The sequence below is a fragment of the Macaca thibetana genome, chromosome 2, assembly GCF_024542745.1.
Source record: "Macaca thibetana thibetana isolate TM-01 chromosome 2, ASM2454274v1, whole genome shotgun sequence".
NCBI lineage: Eukaryota > Metazoa > Chordata > Mammalia > Primates > Cercopithecidae > Macaca > Macaca thibetana.
Window position 1 is genome coordinate 95,979,372 of NC_065579.1, and position 27,897 is coordinate 96,007,268.

General features: G+C 39.6%; 2 protein-coding genes across 8 annotated transcripts in view; both read right to left on the reverse strand.

Annotated features, from left to right (window-relative positions):
• The window catches only part of ULK4 (unc-51 like kinase 4), a 709,752-nt gene that overhangs the window by 570,830 nt on the left and 111,025 nt on the right, over nt 1-27,897 (reverse strand). For all 7 annotated transcript variants that reach the window (XM_050780350.1, XM_050780346.1, XM_050780348.1 and 4 more), the window contains one exon: nt 1,281-1,388. In XM_050780350.1, coding sequence (XP_050636307.1) covers nt 1,281-1,388 — 108 coding nt within the window. The remainder of the gene's footprint in view (nt 1-1,280; nt 1,389-27,897) is intronic.
• LOC126948546 (V-type proton ATPase subunit e 1-like) lies at nt 8,802-27,202 on the reverse strand. Its single transcript, XM_050780496.1, has one exon. It carries the CDS (start codon nt 18,650-18,652, stop codon nt 18,407-18,409), a length of 246 nt encoding a protein of 81 aa, XP_050636453.1. The 5' UTR covers nt 18,653-27,202; the 3' UTR covers nt 8,802-18,406.

Sequence of the window (27,897 nt, forward strand, 5' to 3'; positions counted from 1 at the left end):
ATCAGTTCTCCTCAAATTTATCTGCATAATCAGTGTAGTTTTTAAAAATAGATGATTTGCAGAATTGGACAAGCTGATTCTAAAATTTATTCTGATATGCGAAGGGCCAGGAATAGTCAAGACACTCACAGAAAGAACAAAGAAGACAAATTTGCTGTACCAGCTATCAGTACTAATTATGAAGTTAAATAAGTCAAAATACTGATGTTTTATAACAATCATGGTAACCGCCTTAAAATTATGATTGTTCAGAAAGTCAGTTTAATTTAGATACTAAGGATATTGAAGTTATGTAACAATTGAGCAAGTGCTAGAACCAAAACTCAAGACATACAATGACAGTCACGTACAGTGGCTCACACCTGTAATCCCAGCACTTTGGGAGGCCAAGGTGGGCGAATCACTTGAGCCCAGGAATTCGAGACCAGCCTAGGCAACATGGCAAAACCCCATCTTCACAAAATATACAAAAAAATTAGCCAGGCACGGAGGTGCACAGATGTAGTCCCAGCTACCCAGGAGGCTGAGGTGGGAGGATGATCTGAGCCCAGGAGGTCGAGGCTGCCGTGAGCCATGATCATGCTACCATACTCCAACCTGGGCAACAGAGTGAGACTCTATCTCAAAACAAACAAACAAAGAAATACAATGACAGAAGTTCCTTAATTACTTATAACTTAACAGTATTTAAAACTCTCAGAGTATGACATTAAATGACTAATCCATAACTTATCACTATCTATTCCACAATATTCTTTTTTTTTAAACCACATTAATGGAATATTAAATTTTGCCTTGTTGAATTCAGTAGCACTTTCATATTGTAACTTTAGATATAAGAAGTCAAATTCTGCCTTCACAAATGTCCATAGTCATGTTTAAAGCTGTATTTGCACAAAGTTGTGTTTTACTTAAACTGAAATGGAGCTTTCTATGGAAAGAACCAATGGTCTCCTCTTGCCTAAAGGAGTCAAGGATGGCAGCAACCTTGGGAATACCTTACGGACTTCCAGTTCATTGATTTTAAAATGTGGCCTTCAAATCGCATACATTTCAAAGCAAAAGAGGCACTGGAAGGAAGGGAGGAGGGAGACAGGGTAAGATAGAAAGAGACCGAGAAACACTGAGAAATTCTCTCCCCAAGAGGTAAAATTTATCCTAAGTTCCTTAGGCACGCTCTAAGGGGCAAAGTCAGAAAACTTTTATAGGATATTAATACTTGTCAGCCAGAGTATGTCAGAACATGTCAAACAGCAATAGAGTTAATCAGACAGTCTCACCTGGGTGGCTACAAGATAGATCAGCTCCCCAAGGGTTGGTAAAAGGCACTGTTTTAATTTGCTGTTCCTGAAGTTTTCCCTAATTAATTCAGTTAAGAGAACAATTGCCTGCAAAGAGAAAAAAAGCAAATTATTTCAAGTGTATCTCTCAGTTCTTAAACCTATATGTAAAAAGCAAGATACTCTGTAAAAGTCACCATTTCTAAGAACTATTTCCCAAATTATTTTCAAAATATGGGCCTTACATTCCTGAAAATATAGTAACTCTCCCAGATGAAGCTTAGAAATATATCCAGTAAAATAAACACATATAGCCCTTTTGAGTTTATAATTTTTTTATTTTATTTTACCCAGGCTGGAGTGCAGTGGCGTAATCTTGGTTAACTACAACCTCTGCCTCCCAGGTTCAAGAGATTCTTGTGCCTCAACCTCCCGAGTAGCTGGGATTACAAGTGCATGCCACCAAGTCCAGCTAATTTTTGTATTCTTAGTAAAGACGGGATTTTGCCATGTTGGCCAGGCTGATCTCAAACTCCTGGCCTCAAGTGATCCACCTCCACCTCCCAAAGTGCTGGGATTACAGGAGTGAGCCAGTGCACCTGACTCACTTTTCAGTTTATAAAGCACTTCCAACTGTATCACTAATCCTGAAAGGCAATTAATTGTTGCCCTATCTTTAAAGAGTAAACAGAGGCTGAGAGAGGTTCTGGCAACTGGCCCCAAGCCATCCAGTTCACTTGGACAGCCAAGATATGAAAACGAATTTTACCATGCGAGGTCCCTGGTATGCTCCAGCACACCACAGTTTAAAAAGTTCTTATATTGCATTAAACTTTTACATGATTCCTTAAAACATCAGAGCCTGGGAATGTTATACTAAAGCTGTAATATAATGTACGCTGAAACTCGGCAGCATGTTTTATCAGATCTAGTTAATTTCCTAGGAGTCATGCTAAGAAAATCACATACACTCATTGCCAGAGTTCATACACCACAACACAGATTAATCAAATCATAGTGCAACCATAAGGATAGAACAGTTTCAGAATGACACATACAGAATGGCTTCACTCTCAGAAGGAAAAAAAATGTATATAAAATAGTGTGGAAGCACTACTCTCAATGTGACTCAAAGTGTGGTGCACAGACAAGACTATTTCTTACCACTGACAAAGACATTAGTTTAAAAACTGAAAGTGAGTGCTTAAAAACTTCAAAGCAATTTGACAATTCCACAACCTCCAAGCATGCAATCACTGGTCTCATTTTGCAAGTAAGAGTATGAAAAAGTTGGAGATGGAGGTGGGAGAGCTGCACAGTAGTCATGCACCATAGGAGCACTTGTGAATGTGGAATTTAACAGCCTTACTGAGGTATAACTTACACAAAATAAATGAATATATTTAAAGTGTACAATTACACACATTTGGCATATGTATACACCTGTGAAATCATCACTACAATCAAGATAACAAAAGCCCTCCAGTGTTCCCTCCATGTCCTTCTGCAATCCCTCTTTCCTACTCACTTCTTTCCTCTCCTCCCCAGAAAGCCATCAATTTACTTTGTCATTAGCATGTATCTTCTAAATTTTATGTAGATCATATACTATATTAAATCATACACTAGATACTCTTTTTTGTCTGGCTTCTTTCAGCATAATGCATTTGAGATTCATCCATGTTGCTGCATGTATCAATAATTCTTTTTTTTTTTTTTTTTTTTTTTTGAGACAGAGTCTCACTCTGTCACCCAGGCTGGAGTGCAGTGGTACGATCTCAGCTCACTGCAACCTCTGCCTCCTGGGCTCAAGGGATTCTCCTGCCTCAGCCTGAGTAGCTGGGATTACAGGCGCGGACGACCACATCCAGCTGATTTTTGTATTTTTAGGAGATACTGGGTTTCACCATGTTGGCGCAGGTAGTTTCGAACCCCTGACTTCAAGTGATCCACCTGCCTCAGCCTCCCAAAGTGCTGGGATTACAGGTATGAGCCACTGTGCCCAGCCAGTTCATTCCTTTTTATTGCTGAATGGTATTCCATTGTATGGATGTACCAAATGTGTAACTCTTGCCACTCACTGCCTTACACATAATGAATCATCTAGATGAAGTGGGCGAGGGAAAAAATGGAACCATGTAGCTTCACATCAGTCCTTGCAGCAGGTCACTTCTATACACAGGCTTCCTTTTCCTTTGACCTTTGCTGATCATCTACTACACTGAATCATCTGAAATTGCCAGTGTTTAGCAATTTTTTACCTACAAAAACAGCAAATTGTCACCAGCACAGCACTGTAAAAGAGAAAGAAAATGATGAAAGAAACCTTGAAATATCAGAAAGGAAGCAAGAACACAGTAGGCCAAAATATAGGTAAATACAATAGGCATTCCTACTGCTATTAAGTTTTCTAAATTATCTTTGGTCATTGAGCAAAAATTGTAAAAATGTCTAATTTGGTTCTAAAGACATTTAGAGAATACATTCAAGAGAATTATATAAAAATGAGAGAGGGTAAAGGGATGAAAAGAAGGGTAAGTTTTCTATACTTCACTTGAAGTAGTAAAAACGGTGACACCAGTAGACTGTTATGTATGTAGGCATGTATATAATACACACAGCAATCACTAAAAAGAATCCACACAAAGATATATACTTGAAAACACTATAGCAAAAGTCCAAATGGAGTGGTAAAAAAAAAAAAAAAAAAGTTCAGTAAACCACAGGAAGGTGATAAAAAGAAAATGGAAATGAAAAACACTGAGAACAAACAGAAAACAAAAATAAAATTACAGACTTCAGATCAAACACATCAATAATTACACTAAATGGAAGTCAATAAATCAAAAACTTCATACCAATCCTAAATGTGTATCGCTAAACAAAAGAGCTGCCAAATACGTGAAGCAAAAACTGATAGAACTTGCAAGATAAATAGACAAATCCACAATTATAGCTGTGAACTTCAACACCCCCCTCTCATGCACAGAAAGACAAATACTGCATCATCTTACTCATATGTGAAATCCAAAAAAGTGAAATTTATAGACGGGGAAAGTAGAACAGTGGTTACCTGAGGCTGGGGGTGGGGTGGGGAACAGGGAGACGTTGATCAAAGGGTACAAAGCTTCAGTTAGACAGGAGGAATAAGTTTTCAAGATCTACTGCACAGCATGGTGACCATAGTCCATAATTACACGTATTTCACAATTGCTAAAAGAGTAGATTTTACGGCCAGGCACGGTGGTTCATGCCTGTAATCCTAGCACTTTGAGAGGCCAAGATGGGCGGATCACGAGGTCAGGAGTTCAAGACCAGCCTGACCAACATGGCGAAACCCCATCTCTACTAAAAATACAAAAATTAGCCAGGCGTGGTGGCACATGCCTGTAATCCCAGCTACTTAGGAGGCCAAGGCAAGAGAATCGCTTGAACTCGGGAGGCGGAGGTTGCAGTGAGCCAAGACTGCGCCACTGCTCCCCAGCCTGGGCGACAGAGCGAAACTCTGTCTCAAAAAAAAGAAAAGAAAAGTAGATTTTTCATGTTCTCACTTCAAAAAATATGAAATATGTGAAGTAACAGATACCATTCCACAGTCCACAGTATACACATATATCAAAACATCACATTGTACTCAATATATACAATTATTTGCTAATGAAATATTTTTATTTCTAAATTTTAAAAAATGATAAAACAACTATATAGAAAATGAGCAGACATTAGAAGAATAATAAAGGAATACTACGAACAGCTGTATATATATAAATTTTACCACACAGAAAATAAGGACCAACTCCTCAAAAAATACAAACTATCACAACTCACCCAATATGAAACAGATAATTATTTGCAAATGACATGACTGTCAACATAGAAAGACCCAGGGAGTCTAAAGAAAAAAGCTCCCTAGAACTAGTAAGTGAATTCAGCAAGGTCACAGGACACAATGTTAACGTTCAAAAAACAACTGTACTTCCATATATTAGCAATAAACACATTGAAACTGAAATTTAAAACACCATTTACAATCCCCCCCAAAAAACAATACTCAGGTATAAATCTAGCAAAACAGGTACAGGATTTGTATGCTGAAAGTACACAATGCTATTTAAAGAAATTAAAGAACACCTAAATAAATGGAATAATGGACTATGTTCATAGATAGGAAGACTCAACATAGTGGAAAATGTCAATTCTCCCCATATTAATGGACAGATCTAATCAAATTCCTATCAAAATCCTGAAACAATTCTTTATAGATATCAAAATTATTCTAACATTTATATGGAAAGGCAAAAGAATTAGACCAGCCAAAACAATTTTGAAAAAGGAAGAAAATGTGGGCCAGGCATAGTGACTCAGGCCTGTAATACCAACACATTGGGAGGCCAATACGGGAGGATGGCTTGAGCTCAGGTGTTTGAGACCAACCTGAGCAACAAAGCGAGACCCTGTCTCTACAAAAATAATTTTAAAAAAGAATTAGCCAGGCACAGTGGTGCATGCTTAGAGTCCTAACTACTCAAGAGACTAAGGTGGGAGAATTGCTTGAGCCCTGAAGTTCAAGGTTGCAGCGAGCTATGATCAAGCCACTGCACTCCAGCCTGGGCAACCAAGTGAAACACCCATCTAAAAAGAGAAAAGAGAAAAAAATGGTTGCAATTATTCTACCTGGTTTCAAGACTTATATAGCTACAGTAATGAAGACTGTTTGGCATTGATACAGTTTGGAATTGATATAGTTTGGATATTCATCCCCTCCAATTCTCATGTTTAAATCCGATCCCCAGTGTTGGATGTGGGGCCTTGTGGGAGGTGTTTGTATGATGGGGAAGATCCCTCATGAACGGCTTAATGCCATTCCTGTCGGATTGAGTTCTCACTCTTAGTTCTCAGGAGATCTGGCTGTTAAAAAGAATCTGGCACCTCCCTCCTCTCTCTTTCGTCCTCTCCCACCATGTGATGTCTATTCCCCTTCACCTTCTGTCATGAGTGGAAGCAGCCTGAAGCCCTCACCAGAAGCAGATGCTGACACCATGCTTCTATAGCCTGCAGAATTGTGAGCCAAATAAACCTCTTTTCTTTTTAAATTACCCTGCCTCAGGTATTACTTTATAACAAAGCAAAACAGGCTAACACAGGCATTACTGGTGGGGTAGGCACATAGATCAATGGAACCAAACAGAATTCAGAAATAGCTCCACACAAGAATAGCCAAGTGATTTTTTACAAAGGTGCAAAGGCAGTCAACGGAGAAAAGTCAACTTTTTCAATAAATAGTGCTGAAGCAACCAGGCATCCATAGGAAAGCAAAAAGTGAATCTTGACCTAAATGTGGCACTTGACACAAAAAATTAACTCAAAATGGATCATAGTCTTAAATTTAAAACATAAAACTATAAAGCTTCCAGAAGAAAATACAGGATAACGTCTTCAGGTTCTAGTACTAGGTTAAAAAGCACACTTGACACCAAAAGCACAGAGACATTGTACCAAAGAGGATATGCAGCCACCAAATAAGCACATAAAAAGATGTTCAACATTGTTGGCAACTAGGGAAATATAAATTAAAACCAAAATAAGATATCACTACACATTCATCAGAATGGTAAAAATAAAAAATAGTGACAACACCAAAAGCTGCCAAGGATGATGAGAAACAGAATCACTTATACGTTGCTGGTGAGAATGTAAAACAGTACAGTCACTCGGGAAACTCTGGCCGTTTTTCTAAAAAAAAAAAAAAAAAAAAAAAAAAAAAACAGCAACTAAATATGCAACTACCACAGGACCCGGCCACTGCACTCCTGAGCATTTATCCAAGAGAAAGGAAGGCTTTTGTCCACACAAACATCTGTAAATGGATGTTTATAGTAGTTTTATTTGTAATTGTCAAAACTAGAAATGACCCAGATATCTTTCAATGGGTAAGTGGTTAAACAAACTGTGATTCAACCATACCACAGAATACTTCACACCAATAAAAATGAACAAACAACTGATACATCCAACAACCTAGATGAATCTCCAGAAAATTATGCCAAATGAAAAAAGTCAACCGCCAACCACAAAAGGTTAGAAACCATATGACTATTTATACAACATTCTCAAAATGACAAAAATATATGAATGGAAAACAGATTGGCTTCAGGGGTAGAGGGCAGCACATGCAGTAGGGTAAGAGGATAGGATCATAAAAAGGGAATATGAGGGACGCTTGCAGTGACGAAACTCTTCTTTTCCTTAACTGTTTCAATGTCAATATTCTGGTTGTAATATTGTACTACACTTTTTTAAAACATTACCATTGGGGAAAACTGGATGAAGTATACACAGGATCTATTATTTCTTACAGAGAGAAACTATTATTATTCTGTATTATTTCTTATATAGTTTTGATATTTGTCCCCTACAAATCTCAAGTTGAAATTTGATCCCCAATGTTGGATCACAACTGGGCATGAATCCAGAATTATCTCAAAATAAAAAGTTTAATTTAAAAAACTGTCAACCTCATATTAAATTCAAAACCCAGATCTGGCTTTCTGCTTTACAAAGTTAGTAGCAGGGATTTACAGCATTTCTCCATTTTATAATCCACTGGTATTTTGTGTCAGCAAGCGTCACTGGAAATTTAAAACATTTTAATGCTACAGTCCCTTAAAGTGATAAAACTGTCTGGACTGCCTCCAGCATAATAGAAATTGCTTTGGAACTCAGTGTCTTGTAAATAGACACACATCATATAATTTATTCCAGTAATGCCACAGCAACCTCACATCTCACTTGCAAAAGTTAACTTTGGATAGCATTAAAAAGTACTCAACAGATAATGGTTCTCCTCAAGGTTATTTGTACAGATTTTCCATTTGTTGCATTAAAATTTAAAGAAATAATAATAAAAAGTAAAATATAAGAATAAGGAAAAAATATGACACAAAAATAACAAATACCAAGGGTAAAAAATGTATCTATCTGTTGACCTAGGTACAATGGCAGTTGAAAATGCCAATACTAAATGAATAAGGTAAAATAGATTTAGTTCTTCAAACTCAGAAGTCCAAGGAACATGTGTATATCATTATTATGCATGTTTTCCTCTAGTCTAAAAATCCCCCTGGACTTCTAACATTAAAATTACTGTTAAAAATCCTAACATTGAGGCCAGGTGTGGTGGCTCACACCTGTAATCCCAACACCCTGGGAGGCTGAGGCGGGCAGATCGCCTGAGGTCAGAAGTTCAAAAGCAGCCTGGCCAACCTGGTGAGACCTTGTCTCCACCAAAAATACAAAAATTACCCAGGCATGGTGGCACACACCTGTAGTCCCAGCTACTCGGGAGGCTGAGACCAGAGTATCAATTGAACCTGTGAGGAAGAGGTTGCAGCAAGCCAAGATCATGCCACTGCACTCCAGCCTGAGCAACAGAGCAAGACTTCGTCTCAAAAAAAAAAAAAAAAAAAATTTTACCATTGAAACTAAAAGATAAAAATAGGATATTCAAGTATCATGCTATTATTGTGTGAATTTTTTGAAAACCATACAAGAAGGAAAATGAGTTTTTTGGTCTTATTTCTAATACCATTATGCTTTGAGGCATATCTATATCATCACTGGTTCTATTAACCTAACGGAAACTATTCTTGGGCAGCCACAGGCATGACTGGTTGGCTGAATACTGCAAATAGTAATTTAAGACTGTGCTGCCATTTTCCAAACTACTTCTTTGAAATCAAAACCTATTTTATAACAAATATGACTGGGAGGAGCCAGGCCTTTTTGGCTTTGTCTGAAGTCATCTGACAGATGTGAAAAGGTCAAATGTGCTTCAATCTCATATGCCCTGGACTGCATCTCTTACGTCAAAGACAGGAAGATGATGAATTAGAAAGCTAATTCTAATAAATGTGGAAGTTCTGCAGTTATACAACTAATATCCTGACACTTGCAAAGACATATTTGCTTGCTCTTGACTCTCAAAATATAGTTGTTAAACTTCCATGTTAGTGGATATACATTTAACAGCTACAAAAAGAAACGGAATTAAGCTCCAGATTCAGAATATATCAGGCATTTCCTATTATGGTTAGTGTTTTACTAGGTCAAAGGGACATTTTAAAACCCTACTTAACTACTACCAATGGGAGATATAGTAGTAATTACACCAACAACACAATTTTTAAAATAATTCGGTATTCTTCTCTAACCTCTGAAATAAGAGGCATTCCACAATTCCGAATGAAGACGGAATTCTATTTGATACCACTTTGCCCTTTGTTCTAAGTGGTTTCTTAGTACACTACTTTCAACGTCCCAAACATAGCTAGTGCACATAAAATAAGAACACTGTAAACCTCATAATCCCCACTCCTTTTTTAATCCATGTTCTATTTTATTTCTATTAAATCTTAGAATCCTTTGGATGCTGTATATTTTATTAAGCCTTGGCAAGAAAAATCACATCTGTCAGCTTGAAACTTCAAACTCTCGGTTTCACAAGTGTTGGTTAAAAAAGAAAATGGACATACTGAACAGATAAGGAAAGGCCGATAATGCCAGGGGAGACAGATAATGAAACTGAAGAGAATAAAATTCTGTTCTGTAATTAATAACTCTGAAAATGTCCTTGCAAGGTTGTCTATAAGATCTCTTTGGTGACATCTGGACCAAAATCAAAATTTCAACATTATCGCTAATTCTCTGCATAATTGGCTAAATGCATTCAAACTGGCATCTGTAAGTGACATCTAATTCCTAAAGCTAAATCAAGGAGAAGCAAGGACTGCTATCTTGTCACTTCCCTGTTGAGGCCTAAATGTAAACAAACAACCTGTAACTGGTAGATTCCTTCTCTTAAAGATAATGAACTGTCAGGAAAAGCAAGAAAAATGCATAAGTAGATTTCTCATAGTCTTTCACAGTCATTTAAAAAGTTTGCAGATACTAGGTATACAAACTTTATATACTTCTCCGATTTTTTTAATTAGACATCAACAAATGTCAACTACAAAAGAAATCTGCCATTTTTTGGTCACCAGTCATCCAGTCCCTCTTCCTAACACCACTCACCTTCCTTCCGAGGAAATACCTTTCCTGCACTGTGCCTGGTCTGTAGAACAGTAAATCAGACATTCCGCCCTTCAAATACAAAACCTGAAAGGGTCCCTGGCTCTCTTCAGAAACACCTCTCGTCCTACAGTCTGGTACAGTCAAGGGCAGAACCACAGCCTAAGTTTCAGCCAGCAAGGCTCTTGCTCAGGAATCTGAACCTGGAATGGAGTGACACAGAGTGAAGGAATAGCTGAAGTTCACTTTTTCCTTCTAGCAGTATCCCCAAACAGGACTCCAGGGGAGTCCAGGTCCAGAAACCCTCGGGAGCTGCCAGGTCTAGCTGCCAGGAATAGCTGACTATTCCAATCTTCTCTTGGAGCCTTTGACCTTGCTCATTTTCTTCTAATAAATATCCTTTATGCCTAAGTTAGGCAGAATCAACCTTAAAAAGTAATAGATAGTGCTGTCCAGTTTCCCACCCTTCCTGGACACAAAAACATTTCCCAGCCCCCTTAGAGTCAGGTAGGGCCATGTGACTAGTTCTAGCCAATTAACTGAAAGTGGAAATGATGTATGTACTCCTATGTGCAATTTTCCATACTCTCTTCCTCTGTCTCTTCCTCTGGAAACTCTTAAGGCACTATGCTGGATAGAAGTGCCACATAAGATGAAAGCAGCCTGGAGTGCTGAGGTCAGCTGCCCACAAGAGCCAGTTGGGCCTGCAGCAACCCTCTGAGATTTTGATGGTTTTTGTTACCATAACATAAGCTAGCCTATCCTGACTGAGAGATAACCCTAATCATTCAATTCAAAAACATCACTCTAGCTAGAGGTAGTCATGAAGGAGTTCTACTACTTTAAAAGAATTGTTAATAAAACAGTAAACTATTGCATCCATATCTTAGGGTAGAGGAGTATTTGTATAGCAGCTAAGATCTGTACCAACATTTATGTCATGGATCTGACACCAGGGTTGCAAAGCACCAATCACCAGAAAAGCAGCACATGAACCGTAGACTGTATACAACATTCTGGAAAAGTCAACACCATGAAGACGGTAAAAAGGTCAATGACTGCCAGGGGTTAGGGGAAAGGAAAAATAAAAAATAGGCAGAGCACAGGGGATTTGTAGGATAGTGAAAATACTCTGTATTATACTATAATGGTAGATACATGTTTTCATACATTCTTCTCAACCCAAAGAAATGTATAACACCAAGAGCAAAGCACAATGTAAACTATAGACTTTGGGTGACAATAATGTGTCAATGTAGGTTTATTGACTAGAACAAATGCACCGCTTTGGTGCAGGATATTAATAGGAGAGGCTGTACATGTGTGAGGGCAGGGGTATATGAGATGTCTTTGTGCCTTTCTCTCAATTTTGATGTAAACCTAAAACTACTCTTTTAAAAAACTGTTTTCATTTTAAAAAGTATACTGATCAATCTGCCATGCAGACTAAGTCAAGAAATTGGGTCAAATTGCAATAAATCTGTAATTAATCTATAGTTCAAAAGCAGATTACTCAAATAAAATTACTTTTTCCATTTCTGGTAAAGCAGACAAAATCTTCTGAATATTACTCCCACTGAAAGAAACAAAAAATGCTAGATAAAATATCTTTATAAAATGCATACCTAAATTTGCAAGAAATTAAGAAAACCTCAAAGATCAAAAATAGACAGAAAAGAAGAAAACTGACAGAAAAGGGGAAACAGAGAGAAACCAGGACAATAGAGAGATAGAGAACAACAGGGAACAAATAGAGGCAACAGAAAATCAGGATACTTTAACCCCGGGTGGGGGTGAGGGGAGATATGCTAAACTCTTGGTGACCTTGAAATGACCTTCTGAAATGGAACAAGAGACAACCCTCAGCTCCTGCCCATAGTGTAGCATCAAATAGGAGACCATTAATATTAAATTGGTACCTCAAGGATATATGAATAAGAAATGAACCAGCCTGCAAGAGAGGCTGGCAAGAAATGTTGAGACCTTGATACTAAATGAAACAGTGGTGAAAAAAATCTCCCCTGAGAATCAAACCAAGTCTCAAAAGCAGGTGGGCAGCTCACATTCACAATGCCTCACCTGGGAGACCAGAGATTCAAACACCTGGGAGTCTGCTAGGCTGAACAACTGAAACACGGCCTCTAATTAATGAAGTCAAAATGCTACAATTTCCCCAGCATACTCTAGAGCAGTGGTTCTCAAATTTTAGTGTGCATCAGAATCACTGAAGAGTCTGTAAAAACGTAGATCGCAAAACCCCTTCCTTGAGTTTCTCATTTAGCAGATTTGGGGTAAGATCTGAGAATCTGCATTTCTAACAGGTTGCCAAGTAGTGCTTATGCTGCTGGTCTAGGAGCATACTTTAAGAATCACTACTGTGGTACTCAATATTGCCTACACATTAGCACCACCCTTGTAGCTTTAAAGACTACAGACACTTCCATCCACCCCCAGAGATACGGATTACATGATATGGGGTACAGCCTGGGCATAAGAACTTATTTAAATGTTAAAATAGAGAGCATAAGACTGACAGAACAGATTCGTCATGGCAATAAGATGCTAAATTATAAACAAGACCTAAGGCCATGCTAGGCAAGGGTTAGACCACACACCCTACACTTAAAGAATAAAAACTATGTTCTAACTGCCACGGGGTTTTTTGTTTTTCTCTAGCAGCTAAATAAGCACTGGCCTCAAGACAAGCACTACTGAAACAACTGCAGCCCAACATCTGACAGCCAGATGACTAACTGACAACCTCCCCTATTCACAAGCCAAAATAACAGTTTTGATTGGACGAGAGACTGATTTCAGTAACTTTCTCCTGATAAGAGGTCACCGACCACGGACTGGTTCTGGCCGGTTTACAGAGGCTATGTACTGAGTGCCTTCCCGTCTTCTGCTTCACCTAGGGCCTAATTGTTATGAACTTAAATGTTAAGTCTCCACCCCAAAGTGAACATGCACTGCATGTAACATGCATGTTTACTTTCTACACATGTGTGTGACCCCTCTCATGAATATTCACAGCTTCTCCTATAACTATTAAACATGTATACTTAGCCAATTCATTTGGCATAAATTCCTATTCCATTCTTCCCTCCCTCGAAGTGCCTGCTTTCAGTTTCTGCCAGAAGCCACACTTTCTAGCCTGTCAGGAGAGCCAACCTGCAGGCTGCAACCCCTTATAAGAAATCAAGCTTTCCTCTTCAAATTTAGGGGCCTTGGGATTCTTCAGTTAACACCAACATGCCGTCAAGGTTGACAACCACTGCCAAAGAGGACAGAATCTAAAAGCTCTGGAAATTGGAAACGCTGGAATGACTCAACAAAGTACAGCCTGCTCAGCCACCCCTTAAACCATCCTCTTACATGACCCTGGGAGACCGTTTTAGTGAACGGGGCACCAGCATCTTTGAAGAGCTCTAAGGTAGCTATCCTTTATAGGCCAGAGATAACAGTGAGAAATCCTAACAATGGAATTTGGTTCTCTGATCACAGTGGAAACCATGAGATTTGGGATTAGTAAAGGCCAGTAGCAGCCCTTACCTGCAGATAAGGTGGGCACAACTGCCACAGTGAGTCAAAGGGCAATGTGGTGACCAGAATATCTGACCCACAAGAATCAATGGTAAACTGACCATCAGGTCTGTCTCCTAAGTTGATACTTGACATTTAATAAGAAAATTTCTAGATTTACTAAGCAGAAACCTGACTCAAGTCCCATAAAGAATTCACAGCTTCTTACCCAGATCCCAGATTTAACCAAAAGAAAAGAAAAAAAAAACTATCGGGATCACTATAGATAACAGTCCATACATCATCTCAGAGACGTATCAGAATCAGCCTCTGAATTCCCCCTTTTAATCTACCCACCAAGCAACTGCATGGCAGTGGCTAAAAGAGGAAGGTGCAAAAAAAAGACCAGCAGTCAGCAGAGGCCTTCCCATTCTGAAACCTACCTATGATGATAACAGTAATAGTGCTCTGTGTCTTCTCACCAATATAGGGTATCTTAACCACGACTCTTAGCAGCTATACTGGAAAGAGAAGTATACCCTTTTTCTAATCTCACAGCTGCCCTCTGGAAACCACACACAAAACCTGATGAACATGGAGGGAGAAACCATTCCAGGCAGAGAAAACCGAGCCAGAGGCATACAATCCAGGTACTGCCACACTGTTGTGGCAGGTCCCCACTTCTGTATCTAATGTAAGCATCTACTGCAGTGTGGATGATACATACATTTATCAAGGGTTATATGACACACATTTTGAAACAGAACCACAACTATACCTCCTATATGAATGTTTTCTTAAGAAGCCAAGTTATACTGTCCTATAATTAAAATTGGGTCTTTTAGATGCTGTAATAATTTAAAAGTTATGGCATAGAGAATTCCAATATTACAATTTTGAGCTTGCTAAATATAACTAGTATTATTTACTTGTTACTATACTATTAAAAGTCATATCTTCAACACTCCCCAAATAGTAGAAATACAAAGGAAGCTCACTTTAAATTGCATTTTTCTGCTTCAGGGATCAGCTCTGATTAGTTGTGTTTTGTGCAGTTCTTTCCATCTCCAATTCTGTTTCCATGTTTCTTTCATATAATAGAAAATTAAATGTGATACTTTGCTAGGTTCCCAAGGATTACTAACTTACACTACATTCGAATATGTTAGTCTCACAACTGCAGCCCTAAAAAATATAGCAAAGGTACATTCATAGCCCAGGTAAAACGAGCACCAAAATTAGTCATAGCAGCAAACATAGAAGCTAAAAATTGTTCTATGAGATGTCAGATAAGAAATTAAATGAATTCCATCATTTTAAGAAATTAGAAAGCATGTCTTTTAAGAATTCTTTGATGTGAGATGTTTAATTTGTATGCAAAAGTGATTCAAATATGGCAATTCCCCAAATGACATGTACTTCAGCATCACAGCTTAATATAAGAAACAAATCCAGAATGTTTCACTTCATTCTACACAAAAATGTGATTATTATTCAACTCTTGCTTTATTATTTTCAACAAATTTGCCTCTCCTACTGTCCAAAAAGTAACAAAAAAAGAAGTCTATTTAGCTGTGAGATACAAGGGTAAATTCACTGAAATTAACAATGTGGAGGATTTAAATGACATGTCTAAGCTCAGGGCTACAAAGAAGCAAGAAATAATCACATACTGTGTCTGATGTAAAATATGGCATCCTATGGCCCCTCCAAATATACAGTGTACAAAACAACTGAGAAAACTACACCAAAGCAGGAATGGGATACAAAGTACTCCACGAGGACACATTAATAAAAAATAAATAAATAAACAAATACATAAGCTCAACTTCAGCTTCAAATCCAACAGGATAGTTTTTCCAGAAAAGTATCTAAGAGTTCAAGACCAGCCTCAGCAACATGGTGAAACCCCATTTCTACAAAAAATACAAAAATTAGCCAGGCGTGGTGGCGCACCCCTGGGGTCCCAGCTACTTGGGAGGCTGTGATGGGTAGACTGTTTGAGCCCTGGAGGCAGAAGTTGCAGTGAGCCCAGACTGCACAACTGTACTCCAGCCTGGATGACACAGTGAGACCCTGTAGAAAAACAAAACAAAACAAAACAAGACTAAGCCAATTAGTCTTCTAATTGCTCTTCCTCACTTCTCACAGCTTTTCTTCCTTTCGTTTCATATTAGACTGGATAAACTAGGTCCTGGGGTAAAAGACTCCAAAACACAGGGCTTTGTGGAAGAGAGTTTGGAAGTGGCCACTCTCCCTCCAAAGAGATCCAACCCCTCTCTTGACTGAAACTCAGCTATCTTCTGGAAAACAGCATAAACTAGGCTGACTAACTTCTTTTACCACGAATTCTCCCGCACAAACCTGGTTTCTGTAGAGCCCTATTCTCTTTCCCTAGAGGGCCAGCTTTCCCCTTCTCTGAGATGATGCTTCATATCATCTCCTCTACTCAAATCCCCTGGGTACTCATTATTCTCTTTCTAATGAATGATATTTCCAATGTAGTGCTGAATTCAGTTTGCTAGTATTTTGTTGAGGATTTCTGCATCAATATTCATCAGAGATACTAACCCGTGGTTTTCTTTTCTTGATATGTCTTTGTCAGATTTTGGTATACGGTAATACTGGCCTCGTAGAGTAATTCTGGAAGTATTCTCTCCTCGTCTTATTTTTTTTATTTTTTTATTTTTTTATTTTTTTATTTACTTATTTATTTGAGTAGTTTGAGTAGGATTGGTATTAGTTGGTTCTGCTTTAAATGTCTGGAAGAATTCAGCAGTGAAGCCATCAGGTCCCTGGCTTTTCTTTACTGGGAGACTATTTATTATGATTTTGATCTCGTTGTTTGTTATTAGTCTGTTCAGATTTTGGATTTCTGCATGGTTCAATCTTGGTAGATTGTATGTATCTAGGAATTTGTCCACTTCTTTTAGATTTTCCAATTTATTGGCATATAATTGGCATAGTAGCCACTAATGACCCTTTAAATTTCTGCAGTATTAGTTGTAATGTGTCCTTTTTCATTTCTGACTTTATTTATTTGGATCTTCTTTTTTTATTAGTCTGGCTAAAGGTTTGTCATTTTGTTTTAACTCTTCGGAAAAACTATTTTTTGTTTCATTGATCTTTCATATTGTTTCTCCATTTCAGTTTCATTTATTTCTGCTCTGATCTTTATTATTTCTTTTCTTCTAATTTTAGATTTGGGTTTCCCTTGCTTTTCTAATTCTTTAAGATGTATTATTAGATTGTTCATTTGAAGTTTTTCCTCTTTTTGACATAGGCGCTTATAGCTATAAGATTACCTCTGAGTACTGCTTTTACTGTATCCCATAAGGGTTTTTTTGTTTTGCTTTGTTTTTGGCAGAATCTCACTTTGTCGCCCAGGCCAGAGTACAGTGGAGCGATCTCGGCTTACTGCAAACCTCCACCACCCAGGTTCAAGAAATTCTTGTGCCTCAGTCTCCCAGGGAGCTGGAATTACAGGCACCTGCCACCATGCCTGGCTACTTTTTGTATTTTTAGTAGGGACGGGGTTTCACCATGTTGGCCAGGTGGTCTCGAACTCCTGACCTCAAGTGATTCGCCTGCCTCGGCCTCCCAGAGTGCTGGGATTACAGGCATGAGGCACCATGCCCAGCCTCCCAAAGGTTTTGGTAGGTTGTATTTACATTATCATTTGTTTCCAGAAATTTTTCAATTTTTTTTTTTAAAACCAGGCTGGAGTACAGTGGCATGACCTCAGGTCACTGCAACCTCCACCTCCTGGACTCAAGCGATCCTCCCACCTCAGCCTCCCAAGTAATGGGGACTACAGGGACATGCCACCATGCTTGGCTAATTTTTGTTTTTGTTTTGTTTTGTTTTGTTTTTGTAGAGACAAGGTTTCACCATGCTGCCTAGGATGGTCTGGAACTCCTGGCCTCATGTGACCTACCTCGGTCTCCCAAAGTGTCGGGATTATAGGCATGAGCCACAGTTCCTGGCCCAAATTCCTTTTTTTTTTCCCCATAGAAAGCAGAAAAATAATTTATTCCAAAAAGATGGCAGAAATACTAAATTTATCCTGAAAATACAGTAAGGTGTAATTCTGTTGAGATAGCTCTTCCCTCTGAAAATGCTTTCCTACTGACTGCCCCACTGGAGTCTTATTTGTCTTGCAACAGTTTCTAAACACTTCATTGATTCTCAAGTGAGAAGGCAGGAGCCATCTTCAAGTGCCAGATTCCAAGAAGAGAGTAACGTATCTCTCAGAAGAAGAGCATCTTGTATCTCAGAAGAGTACGTAATCATTTTGTGGAGTCAGCACAGTTCAGTTTAAGTAGGCACATAATTCATTAAAGTGTAAAAAAGTGAAGGAAAAAACACTACATTGTAGAATAAGACATTTAAATGTGGTGCTAATGTTTGAGGCAACTGATGGCCAAAATGGGCAAGTCAAGAAAGGCAGTCTGGTTTGGAGGTGATTTTGCATCTAGAAGGCATTCTCTCCTCATGACCTCAAAGACTGAGCACTGTAGAGCACATCTTCTTCCTCAAGGCCAACGATGCTTCAGACACCAGACGGCTTCATTTTTCAACTGTGGTCCACAGAGAGGGTTGAGTTGGGCCAGAACTGAAATCAGCCAAAAGAGACAGCAGAAAACCGGACAGGTCACCAATGTGGTAATGATAACTCCCCAGTAAGGACCCGTAGGGATAAGCCAAGGCACCAAGAAGCCAACGAAGCCCCAGAACATGCTCATCACAGTGAGAGGCACCATGAGGCCATGATACGCCATGGTCACTGCCTGAGCTGCCAGCCTCTGCCCTGCCACCTCATTTCCCAAATTCCTTCTTCTTCTTTGTTTTGTTTTGTTTGTTTTTTGAGACAGAGTCTCACTCTTTCACCCAGGCTGGAGTGCAGTGGCGCAATCTCAGCTCACTGCAACCTCTGACTCCCAGGTTCAAGCAATTCTCCTGCCTCGGCCTCCTGAGTAGCTAGGATTACAGGCGCATGCCACCATGCCCGGCTAATTTTTGTTTGTTTTTTTGTTTGTTTTTTAGTAGAGACAGGATTTCACCATGTCGGTCAGACTGCTCTCGAACTCCTGACCTTGTGATCCACCCACCTTGGCATCCCAAAGTGCTGGGATTACAGGCGTGAGCCACCACGCCTGGCCCCCAAATTCCTTTGTAATTTCTTCACTGACCCACTCTTCAGGAGCATATTGTTTACTTTCCATGTATTTATAAAGTTTCCAAAATTCTTATTAATTTCTAGTTTTACTCCGTAGCGGTCAGAAAAGAGGCTTGATATTATTTCAATTTTTTTAATGCTTTAAGACTTGTTTTGTGATCTAAAATGTGTTCTAACCTTGAGAATAATTCATGTCTGAGAAAAAGAATGTGTATTCTGCAGCTCTTGGACGAAATGTTCTGTAAATATTAGATCCTTTTTGTCTATAATGCAGATTAAGTCTGATGCTTCTTTGTTGATTTCTGTCTGGGAGATCTGTCCAATGCTGAAAATGGCTTTTGAAGTCTCCAGCCATTATTGTATCATGGCCTCTCTCTTTAGCTCTAATAATATTCCCTTTATATATCTAGGTGCTCCAGTGTTGGGTACATACATATTTTACATTGTTATATCACCTTGCTGAACTGACCCCTTTATCATTATGTAGTGACCTTCTTTGGCTCTTCTTGCAGATTCTGTTTTGAAATCTATTTTATCTAATGTAAATATAACTACTCCCGCTCTTTTTTGGTTTCCACTGGCATGCAATATTTTTTTCCATCCCTTTATTTTCAGCCTGTGTGTGTCTATATAGGTAAAGTGTGTTTCTTATAGGCAACAATCAATGGGTCTTGTTTTTTCATCGGCCAGTCTCTGTCTTTTGATGGGAAAGTTTAGTCCATTTACATCCAATGTTATTGTTGATAAGTAAGGACTTACTCCTGCCATTTTGTTATTTGTTTTCTGGTTGTTTTGTGATCTTCTCTTCCTTCTTTCTTTCCCATTATTTTAACCTGATAACTTCACACTATTTACAAAAACCAACAAAGAAAAAGAAAAGTAATAAAAACTCTATGCCTTAATTTCATGCCCCTGCTTTTAAACGTTTTGCTGTTTCTATTTATATCTTATTTTATTGACCATCTTGAAAAATTGATGTAATTATTACTTTTGATTGGCTCATATTTTAGTCTTTCTACTTATGGTAGAAGTAGTTTACACACCACAATTACAGTGTTACAATATTCTGTGTTTTTCTGTGTACTTACAATTACCAGTGAGATTTCTAACTTTAGATGATTATTTCTCATCACTGTCCTTTTCTTTCTGACGGAAGTATTCCCTTTAGCATTTCTTGTAGGACAGGTCTGGTATTAATGAAATCCCTCAGGTTTTGTTTATCTGGGAAAGTCTTTATTTCTCCATCACATTTTAAGGATATTTTCACCAGATATATTCTTCTAGGATAAAAGTTATTTTCCTTCAGTACTTTAAATATGACATGCCACTCTCTCCTGGCCTTTAAGGTTTACACTGAAAAGTGTGCTGCCAGATGTACTGGAGCTCCATTTTATGTTATTTCTTTCTTTTCTCTTGCTGCTTGTAGGATCCTTTCTTTATTCTTGACCTTTGGGAGTTTGATTATTGAATGCTTTGAGGTTGTCTTCTTTGGGTTAAATCTGCTTGGTGTTCTATAACCTTCTCGTACTTGGATACTGACATCTTTCTCTAGGTTCAGGAAATTTTCTGTTATTATCCTTTTGAATAAACTTTTTACCTCTATCTTTCTCTACCTCCTCTTTAAGGCCAATAACATTTAGACTTTCTCTTTTGAGGCTATTTTCTAGATCTTGTAGGCATGCTTCTTGTTTTTCCTTTTTTGCGACAGGGTCTCAGTCTGTCACCCAGGCTGGAATGCAGTGGCATGATCTCAACTCACTGCAACCTCCACCTCCAGGGCTCAAGCAATCCTCCCACCTCAGCTTCCAGAGTAGCTAACACCACAGGCTCACACCATCAGACCCAGCTAATTTTTGTATTTTTTGTAGAGACAGGATTTCACCATGTTGCCCAGGCTGGTCTCAAACTCCTGAGCTCAAGCAGCCGAGTCTCAGCCTCCCTAAGGGCTGGGATTACAAGTATGATACTGCGCCCAGCCTGTGTATTTTCAATTAGCCAGTCTTCAACCTCACTAATTCTTTCTTCTGCCTAATAAATTCTGCTATTAAAGGACTCTGATATATTTTTCAGGGTGCCAACTGTATTTTTCAGCTTCAGAATTTCTGCTTGATTCTTTTTAATTATTTCAATCTCTTTGTTAAATTTATCTGATAGAATTCTAAATTACTTGTGTTATCTTTAATTTCTTTGAGTTTCCTCAACATAGCTGTTTTGAATTCTCTCTCTGAAAGGTCATATATCTCTGTTTCTCCAGGATTGGTCCCTCGTGCCTTATTTATAAAGTTCATTGGTGAGGTCATGTTTTCCTGGATGGTGTTGATAGCAGATATTCTTCAGTGTCTGGGCATTGAAGAGTTAGGTATTTATTATAGTCTTCACTGTTTCAGCTTATTTGTAGTCATCCTTCTTGGGAAGGCTTTTCAGATATTTGAAAGGACTTGGGTGTTGTGATCTAAGCTGTATCTGCTTTAGGGGCACCCCATGCCCAACAACACTGTGGTTCTTGCAGACTCATACATGTACTGCCTTGATGGTCTTAGATAAGATCTGGAAGAATTCTCTAGATCACCAGGCATACACTCTTATTCCCTTCCCTTACTTTCTCCCAAACATAAAGAGTCAGTCTCTCTGTCTCTTTCTTTCTCCCCTGCTCCCTCTTCCCCCTTCCCCCACGTTTCTTTCTCTCTCTCTCTGTTCTGAGCCACCTAAAGACCTAAAGCTTGGGGTGGAGTGACACAAGCATCCCTGTGGCCACCACCACTGTGACAGCACTGGGTCAGACCTGAACCCAGAGAAGTGCTAGGTCTTACCCAAGGCCTGCTATAACCACTCCCTAGCTACTGCTTATGTTCATTCAAGGCCCTGGGGCTGTACAATCAGATATGGCAAAGCCAGCCAGGCCTGTCCTTCCCTTCAGGGCAGCAAGGTCCCCCAAGTCCCAGGTGGGTCCAGAAGTGCCATCCAGGAGTCAGGGACTAGAGTCAAAAACCTTAGAAGTCTACCTGGTGTGCATACTGCAGCTGAACTGGTACTGAAACTACACAAAGCAGTCCTTCCCTTCCTCCTTCCCCTTTCCAAAGGGAGAGGATCCTCACCGGTAGCCACCACCAGGCAATGAGGACTCCTGCCAGACTACCACTGATGTTCCCTTGAGGCCCAAGATCTCTTAAGTCAGCTTGTCATAAATGCTGCCTGACCTGGGCCTCACCCTTCAGGACAGTGGGCTCCCTGTCTGGCCCAGGAGGTGCAGAAATGCCATCCAAGAGTCAAGTCCTGAAATTGGGGATCCCAAGAGCCCTTTTGGTGCTCTATCCTCTTTGGTCATGCTGGTACCTAAGGTGCAAGACAAAGTCCCCTTTAGTTTTCCCTCTGCTTTTCTCAAGCAGGAAGAGTTTTGCCCCATACACCACAACTGGTCATGTGGTAAGTCTCACCTGAAGCCAGCAAGTCATACAGACTCACCAAGGCCCTCAAAATGTAATATGGGGGTATCACTGCTGGTTATTCAGGGCCCAAAGGCTCTTCAGTTCACAGGTAATGAATGCTGACAGCACTGGGTCCTTTCCCTCAAGGCAACAGGTTCCCTTCCGGCCCAGGTTGTTCTAGAAATACCGTCTGGGAGCCAGGGCTGAAACAGGGGCCTCATGACTTTAACTGGTGCCCTATCTTGCTGTGGCTGGGCTGGTATCCTACGTGCAAGACAAAGTCCTCCCCGCTCTTCCCTCTTGTCTCCTCAAGCAGGAAGGGTCTTTTTTGGAGCCGCGAGCTGTGCAGCCTGGGGTTGGGGGAGGAATTAAGCCAGCACGTCCCAGCTGCCCCAGCTGGCATCTCAGTATGTCTCATGCCCCCTCAGTCTCTTGTCTCTGGGCCTAATTCAGCACTAAGACTCACTTACAAGTTGCAGTCCTTATAGCCTAGACTGCCTTTCAACATTACTTGTACACACAGAGTGCTGCAGCACTCAGTGGTAAGATTTGCAGGAACTCAAGCTCCCACCACTGGGATGAGTGACTCCCCTTTGGCTAAGGCTGGATTACATGCCCTCTCCATGGGCAGGCGTCAGCTGAGTTTGGTCTCGGTTTCCTTTCTGCTCTAACAGGACACCACTGAATTCAGTGTCTCACAATTGCTATGTTCTCCCTCCCCCGGTGCCCAGAGATGTTCTCCACACCAGGCTGCTGCTAGGGCAGGGATCGGGGAGTGGTACTGGCAATTCAGAAGTGTTTTTTTGGGTTTTTTTTTATGCCTCTTTCAGCGATATGAGGTTAAAACCAGGTACTGAGTGCTCACCCGATTTTTGGTACTATGAGTGCTCACCTGATTTTTGGTTCTTATAAAGGTGCTTTTACCATGTAGATATTTATTAACTTGGTGTCCTTGCAGGAGGGATGACAGATGGAATCCTCTATTCCACCATCTTGCTCTGCCTCATTATTCTCTTTCTCACGGTGACCCTGCTGTACCCCAGAGTCAGAAGCCACTATATATTAGATAGCTCATTCAAGGCTGGGCATGGTGGCTCACGCCTGTAATCCCAGCACTTTGGGATGCCAAGGCCAAGCCGATTGTTTGAGTCCAGGAGCTCAAGAAGATAATTCATCATCCAACACCAAATCTTACCCACTTCATTTACATGTATTCATCTTTTCTTCCTGTTACAGTGGATAAAGTGTCCCTTCCTTCTCTGATCTAAGGCCAATTACCCTGGGTCATTCCCTTCCACCCACTTTAAGAATTATCTACCTTCAAACAATTTTAGACATGATTTCCCTAAACTGAGTTGGTCCACACCCATTCAGCCTCATCTACCACCACATGCAAGCTGTATCTACATCATAAGACCTCCACTATGCTGTTATCGTTCATGCTGTGTTGCTTGTGTTGTACCTTCTCATAAAGCTAAGTAGACCTGATGTTGAGTGAATATAATTAAGTATCAATATATATTAATGCAGCAGTCCCCAACCTTTTTGGAACCAGAGATCAGTTTTGTGGAAGACAATTTTTGAATGGACCAGGGTTAGGGGGATGGTTTTGGGATGAAACTGTACTGCCTCAGATCATCAGGCATCAGTTAGATTTTCATACAGTGTGCACAACCTACATCCCTCACATGAGGAGTTCACAGTAGGGTTCACACTCCTATGAGAATGGAATGCCACTGCTGATCTGACAGGAGGCAGAGCTCAGGCAGTAATGCTCACTGGCCCGCTGCTCACCTCGTGCTGTGCAGCCCAGTTCCTAACGGGCCATAAACCAGTCATGGTCCACAGCCCAGTTTGGGGACCCCTGTATTAATATATCTACTGTAATATGCACTTGTATATGTGTTTGTGTGCATTCACAGTATATGTGTGTTGAATTCATCAGTGAAGTCATCTAAGCCTGGAACTGTTATTGTGGGAAGGTTTTTAATAATGTACGAACAGATACAGGGCTCCCAAAATTTTTCTATCAGTTCCAGAAAGTTCTGTTATTCAAGCACTTTTTCCACTTAGGTTGTCAAGTATGAAGTTATTCAGACTATCCCCTTAGTATCCTTTAACATACATTGGATTCATACTGCTATCTCCTAGTCTTGACGTTGGTAATTTGTATTTTCTCTTTATTTTCTTTTGCTCAATCTAGCTAGAGATTTAAGAAATTTATGCAATTTATCAATATGAACTATTGGCTTGGTTTCATCTCTTTTTTTATTCTTTTCTACCTCTGGGAACACATGACATCATAATTTTTTATCTATTGTTACTTATCGAGTTCATTGAGTTCAGCTCTTATTTTTATTATTGCCTTTATTTGAATTGCATTGGGTTTAATTTGCTCTCCTTTTTCTAGCTTCTTAAACTGGAACTTAAAACATTCTTGATTTCTAATATAGTAGCTCCCAAAGTATAGTCCCTAAACCAGCAGCATCAAAAGCCACAAGGGCACTTACTGGAAATGCAAATTATTGTGCCCCACTCAAAATCTATAGAATGAGAAACTTTGGAGGTAGGGTCTGACAATCTGTTTTGTTGTTTTAAGAGGGCAAGGTGTCACCTAGGCTGGAGTGCAGTGATGACATCCTGGCTCACTGCTAACTCCACCTCACAGGTTCAAGTGATTCTCATGCCTCAGCCTCCCAAGTAGCTGGGATTACCAGTGTGTACTACCACGCCCAGATAATTTTTGTACTTTTAGTAGACAGGGTTTCTATTAAACCATCCTTGACTAGGCTGGTCTCAAGCTCCTGGCCTCAAGTGATCTGTCCACCTCAGCCTCCCAAAGTGCTGGGATTACAGGCATGAATCACCACGCCCAGCCTGACAATCTGTGTTTTAACAAACCTTCCGGGCAACTGTGATGCACAGAGTTTTCAGAACTATTGCTCTAATCTGAGGATTTCAGCTATGAATTATTTCACTCTTACCCCAACTTCAGCAGCATCACAAACATGGTGATGCGTTGGGTTCCCCTTATTACTCACTTTTAAATATTTTCTAAAAATTTGTGAGATTTTATTGACCCATGAGTTTCAAGTATTTTTCTTAATTTCCCAACATTTGGGGGATTTTCTAGATTTCCTCTTGTTAGACATTTCTAATTTAATTCCAACATGGTCAGAGAACATATTCTAAATACTTTCAATACTTTGTTATAAAGATATGTTTTATGGCCAAGAATATGGTCTGTTTTAGTGACTATTCAGTGTGCTTTCAAAATAAAGGTATTGTACAATTGTGGGAATTAGCATTCCATAAATGTTAATTATTTCAATATCATTAATATCATTCAAATCTTCCATGTTCTTACATAATTTTTATCTACTTATTTTAAAGATATCCAACAATAATGAATTTGTCATTATCAAGTTCTCCTTTTAGTTCTGTCAATTTTCTTTCATATATTTTAAAGTAGTCTCATTTTACACAGACAAATTAAGGATTGTTAATGCTTCCTAATGAACTGAAATTTTCATTATTATGAACTGTTTTTATCTCTAGTAATACTCCCTTAATTTCTACTGTGTTACTAATATAGCTACTTAAGCTTTCTTGTTACTAGTGTTTCCATGGTATATCTTCTTCTGTTTTTTAAGTCTAACCTCCTATTTAAAGTATGTCTCATATGAACTATATATAGCTAGGTTTTTGTTTTTGTTTTTATTTTGAGATGGAGTCTCACTCTGTCACCCAGGCTGGAGTGCAGTAGTGGGATCTCGGCTCACTGTAACCTAGGCCTCCAGGTTTCAAGCCATTCTCCTGCCTCAGCCTCCCAAGTAGCTGGGATTACAGAGGCATGCACCACCACACCCACCTAATTTTTTTGTATTTTTTTTTAGTAGAGACAGGTTTCACCACATTGGTCAGGGTGGTCTTGAACTCCTGACCTCAAGTGATCCACCTGCCTTGGCCTCCCAAAGTGCTGGGATTACAGCTGTAAGCCACTGCACCAGCGTAGGTCTTTTTTTTTTTTTCCAACCTAATATAACAATCTCTGCTTTTTGACAGGAATATTTAGGCTACTCATATTTAATCCCAGCTGCTGCTTTCTGCTGGGTTCCGTTCAGCACATGCACAGCTTCAAAGTTAGCCAATGACTGTAGAGGAACTTGTACACATATTTTATGACTCTGCCCTTACTATGATTTTTCCCTACTCATTTTCCACCACCCTATCACAGCAGGGCCAAATTCCAACCTCAGTTCCTTGACCCAGGAAGAAGTCACTTTCTGCCTAAACTCTATTCCCTTGGTGTGAACTTAGCACATCTGCAGAAGGATAAACTAGTTAAACGTCCAGCTCAGCCAGGTCACTTCCCTTCTTTCAAGTAGTGTGTTGCCTCCAGTTTCTGCCTACTTTTGTTTTTATATTCTGTCCAGATGTATTATTATTATTACTGGCAAGATGGTAAACCCAATACAACTCCTTGACCATTATCAGAACCAGGAGCCCAGGTGTGGTTTTGATGTTAATTTCCCAGTTTGGGAGAAGTATAAATTCATACCCCAAAACATGAATAAAATTGGAAAAAAAAAAAACTGCAGTTGAAAAATTATATGGAAGACTTTTTTTCTCCCTCTTTCTAGAGCTGAAGATAAAAATCAAAAACTCCGGCCAGATGCGGTGGCTCACGCCTGTAATCCCAGCACTTCGGGAGGCCAAGGCAGGTGGATCACGAAGTCAGGAGTTCAAGACCAGCCTGGCCGAGATGGTGAAACCCCATCTCTACTAAAAATACAAAATTAGCCAGGCATGGTGTTAGGCGCCTGTAATCCCAGCTACTCGGGAGGCTGAGGCAGAGAACTGCTTGAACCTGGGAGGCAGAAGTTGCAGTGAGCCAAGATCGCGCCACTGCACTCCAGCCTGGGTGACAGGGTGAGACTCTATCTCAAATAAATAAATAAATAAACAGACGTATTTGTTCTCTCTCTATGTAGGTAAGTGAGTTGCTTTTTTTTTTTTTTTTTTTTTTTTCCAAATTCCCCATTTTATTAAAAGGATAGCTCTCCAAGGCTCTTAGCTCCATCTAACTGCTTCAGGCAAACCTCAAGCCTCATCTTTTATTCTTAAATTGTATCAAACCTCAAAAGTATTATACAACAGCAATAACTACCATCTCATCTTGTCCCAGACAGCCTTAAAGTGTTACCATTTCAGGATTTTAGTTGTCCCCATTTCTGACTTTTGAAAATTTCCCTCACTTTCTTGTTCATTCATATGTGTATTCCAAAGTCTTTTTGTTACATTTTACCCCACATTTTTAGGTTTGTTTGTTTCGTGTTTGTTTTGTTTTTTGTTTTTGAGATGGAGTCTCACTCTGTCGCCCATGCTGGAGTGCAGTGGCGTGATCTCGGCTCACTGCAAC

Excerpts from the sequence above, each read along its gene's own strand:
- LOC126948546 (XM_050780496.1), bottom strand. The coding sequence starts at position 18,652 with ATGGCGTATCATGGCCTCATGGTGCCTCTCACTGTGATGAGCATGTTC.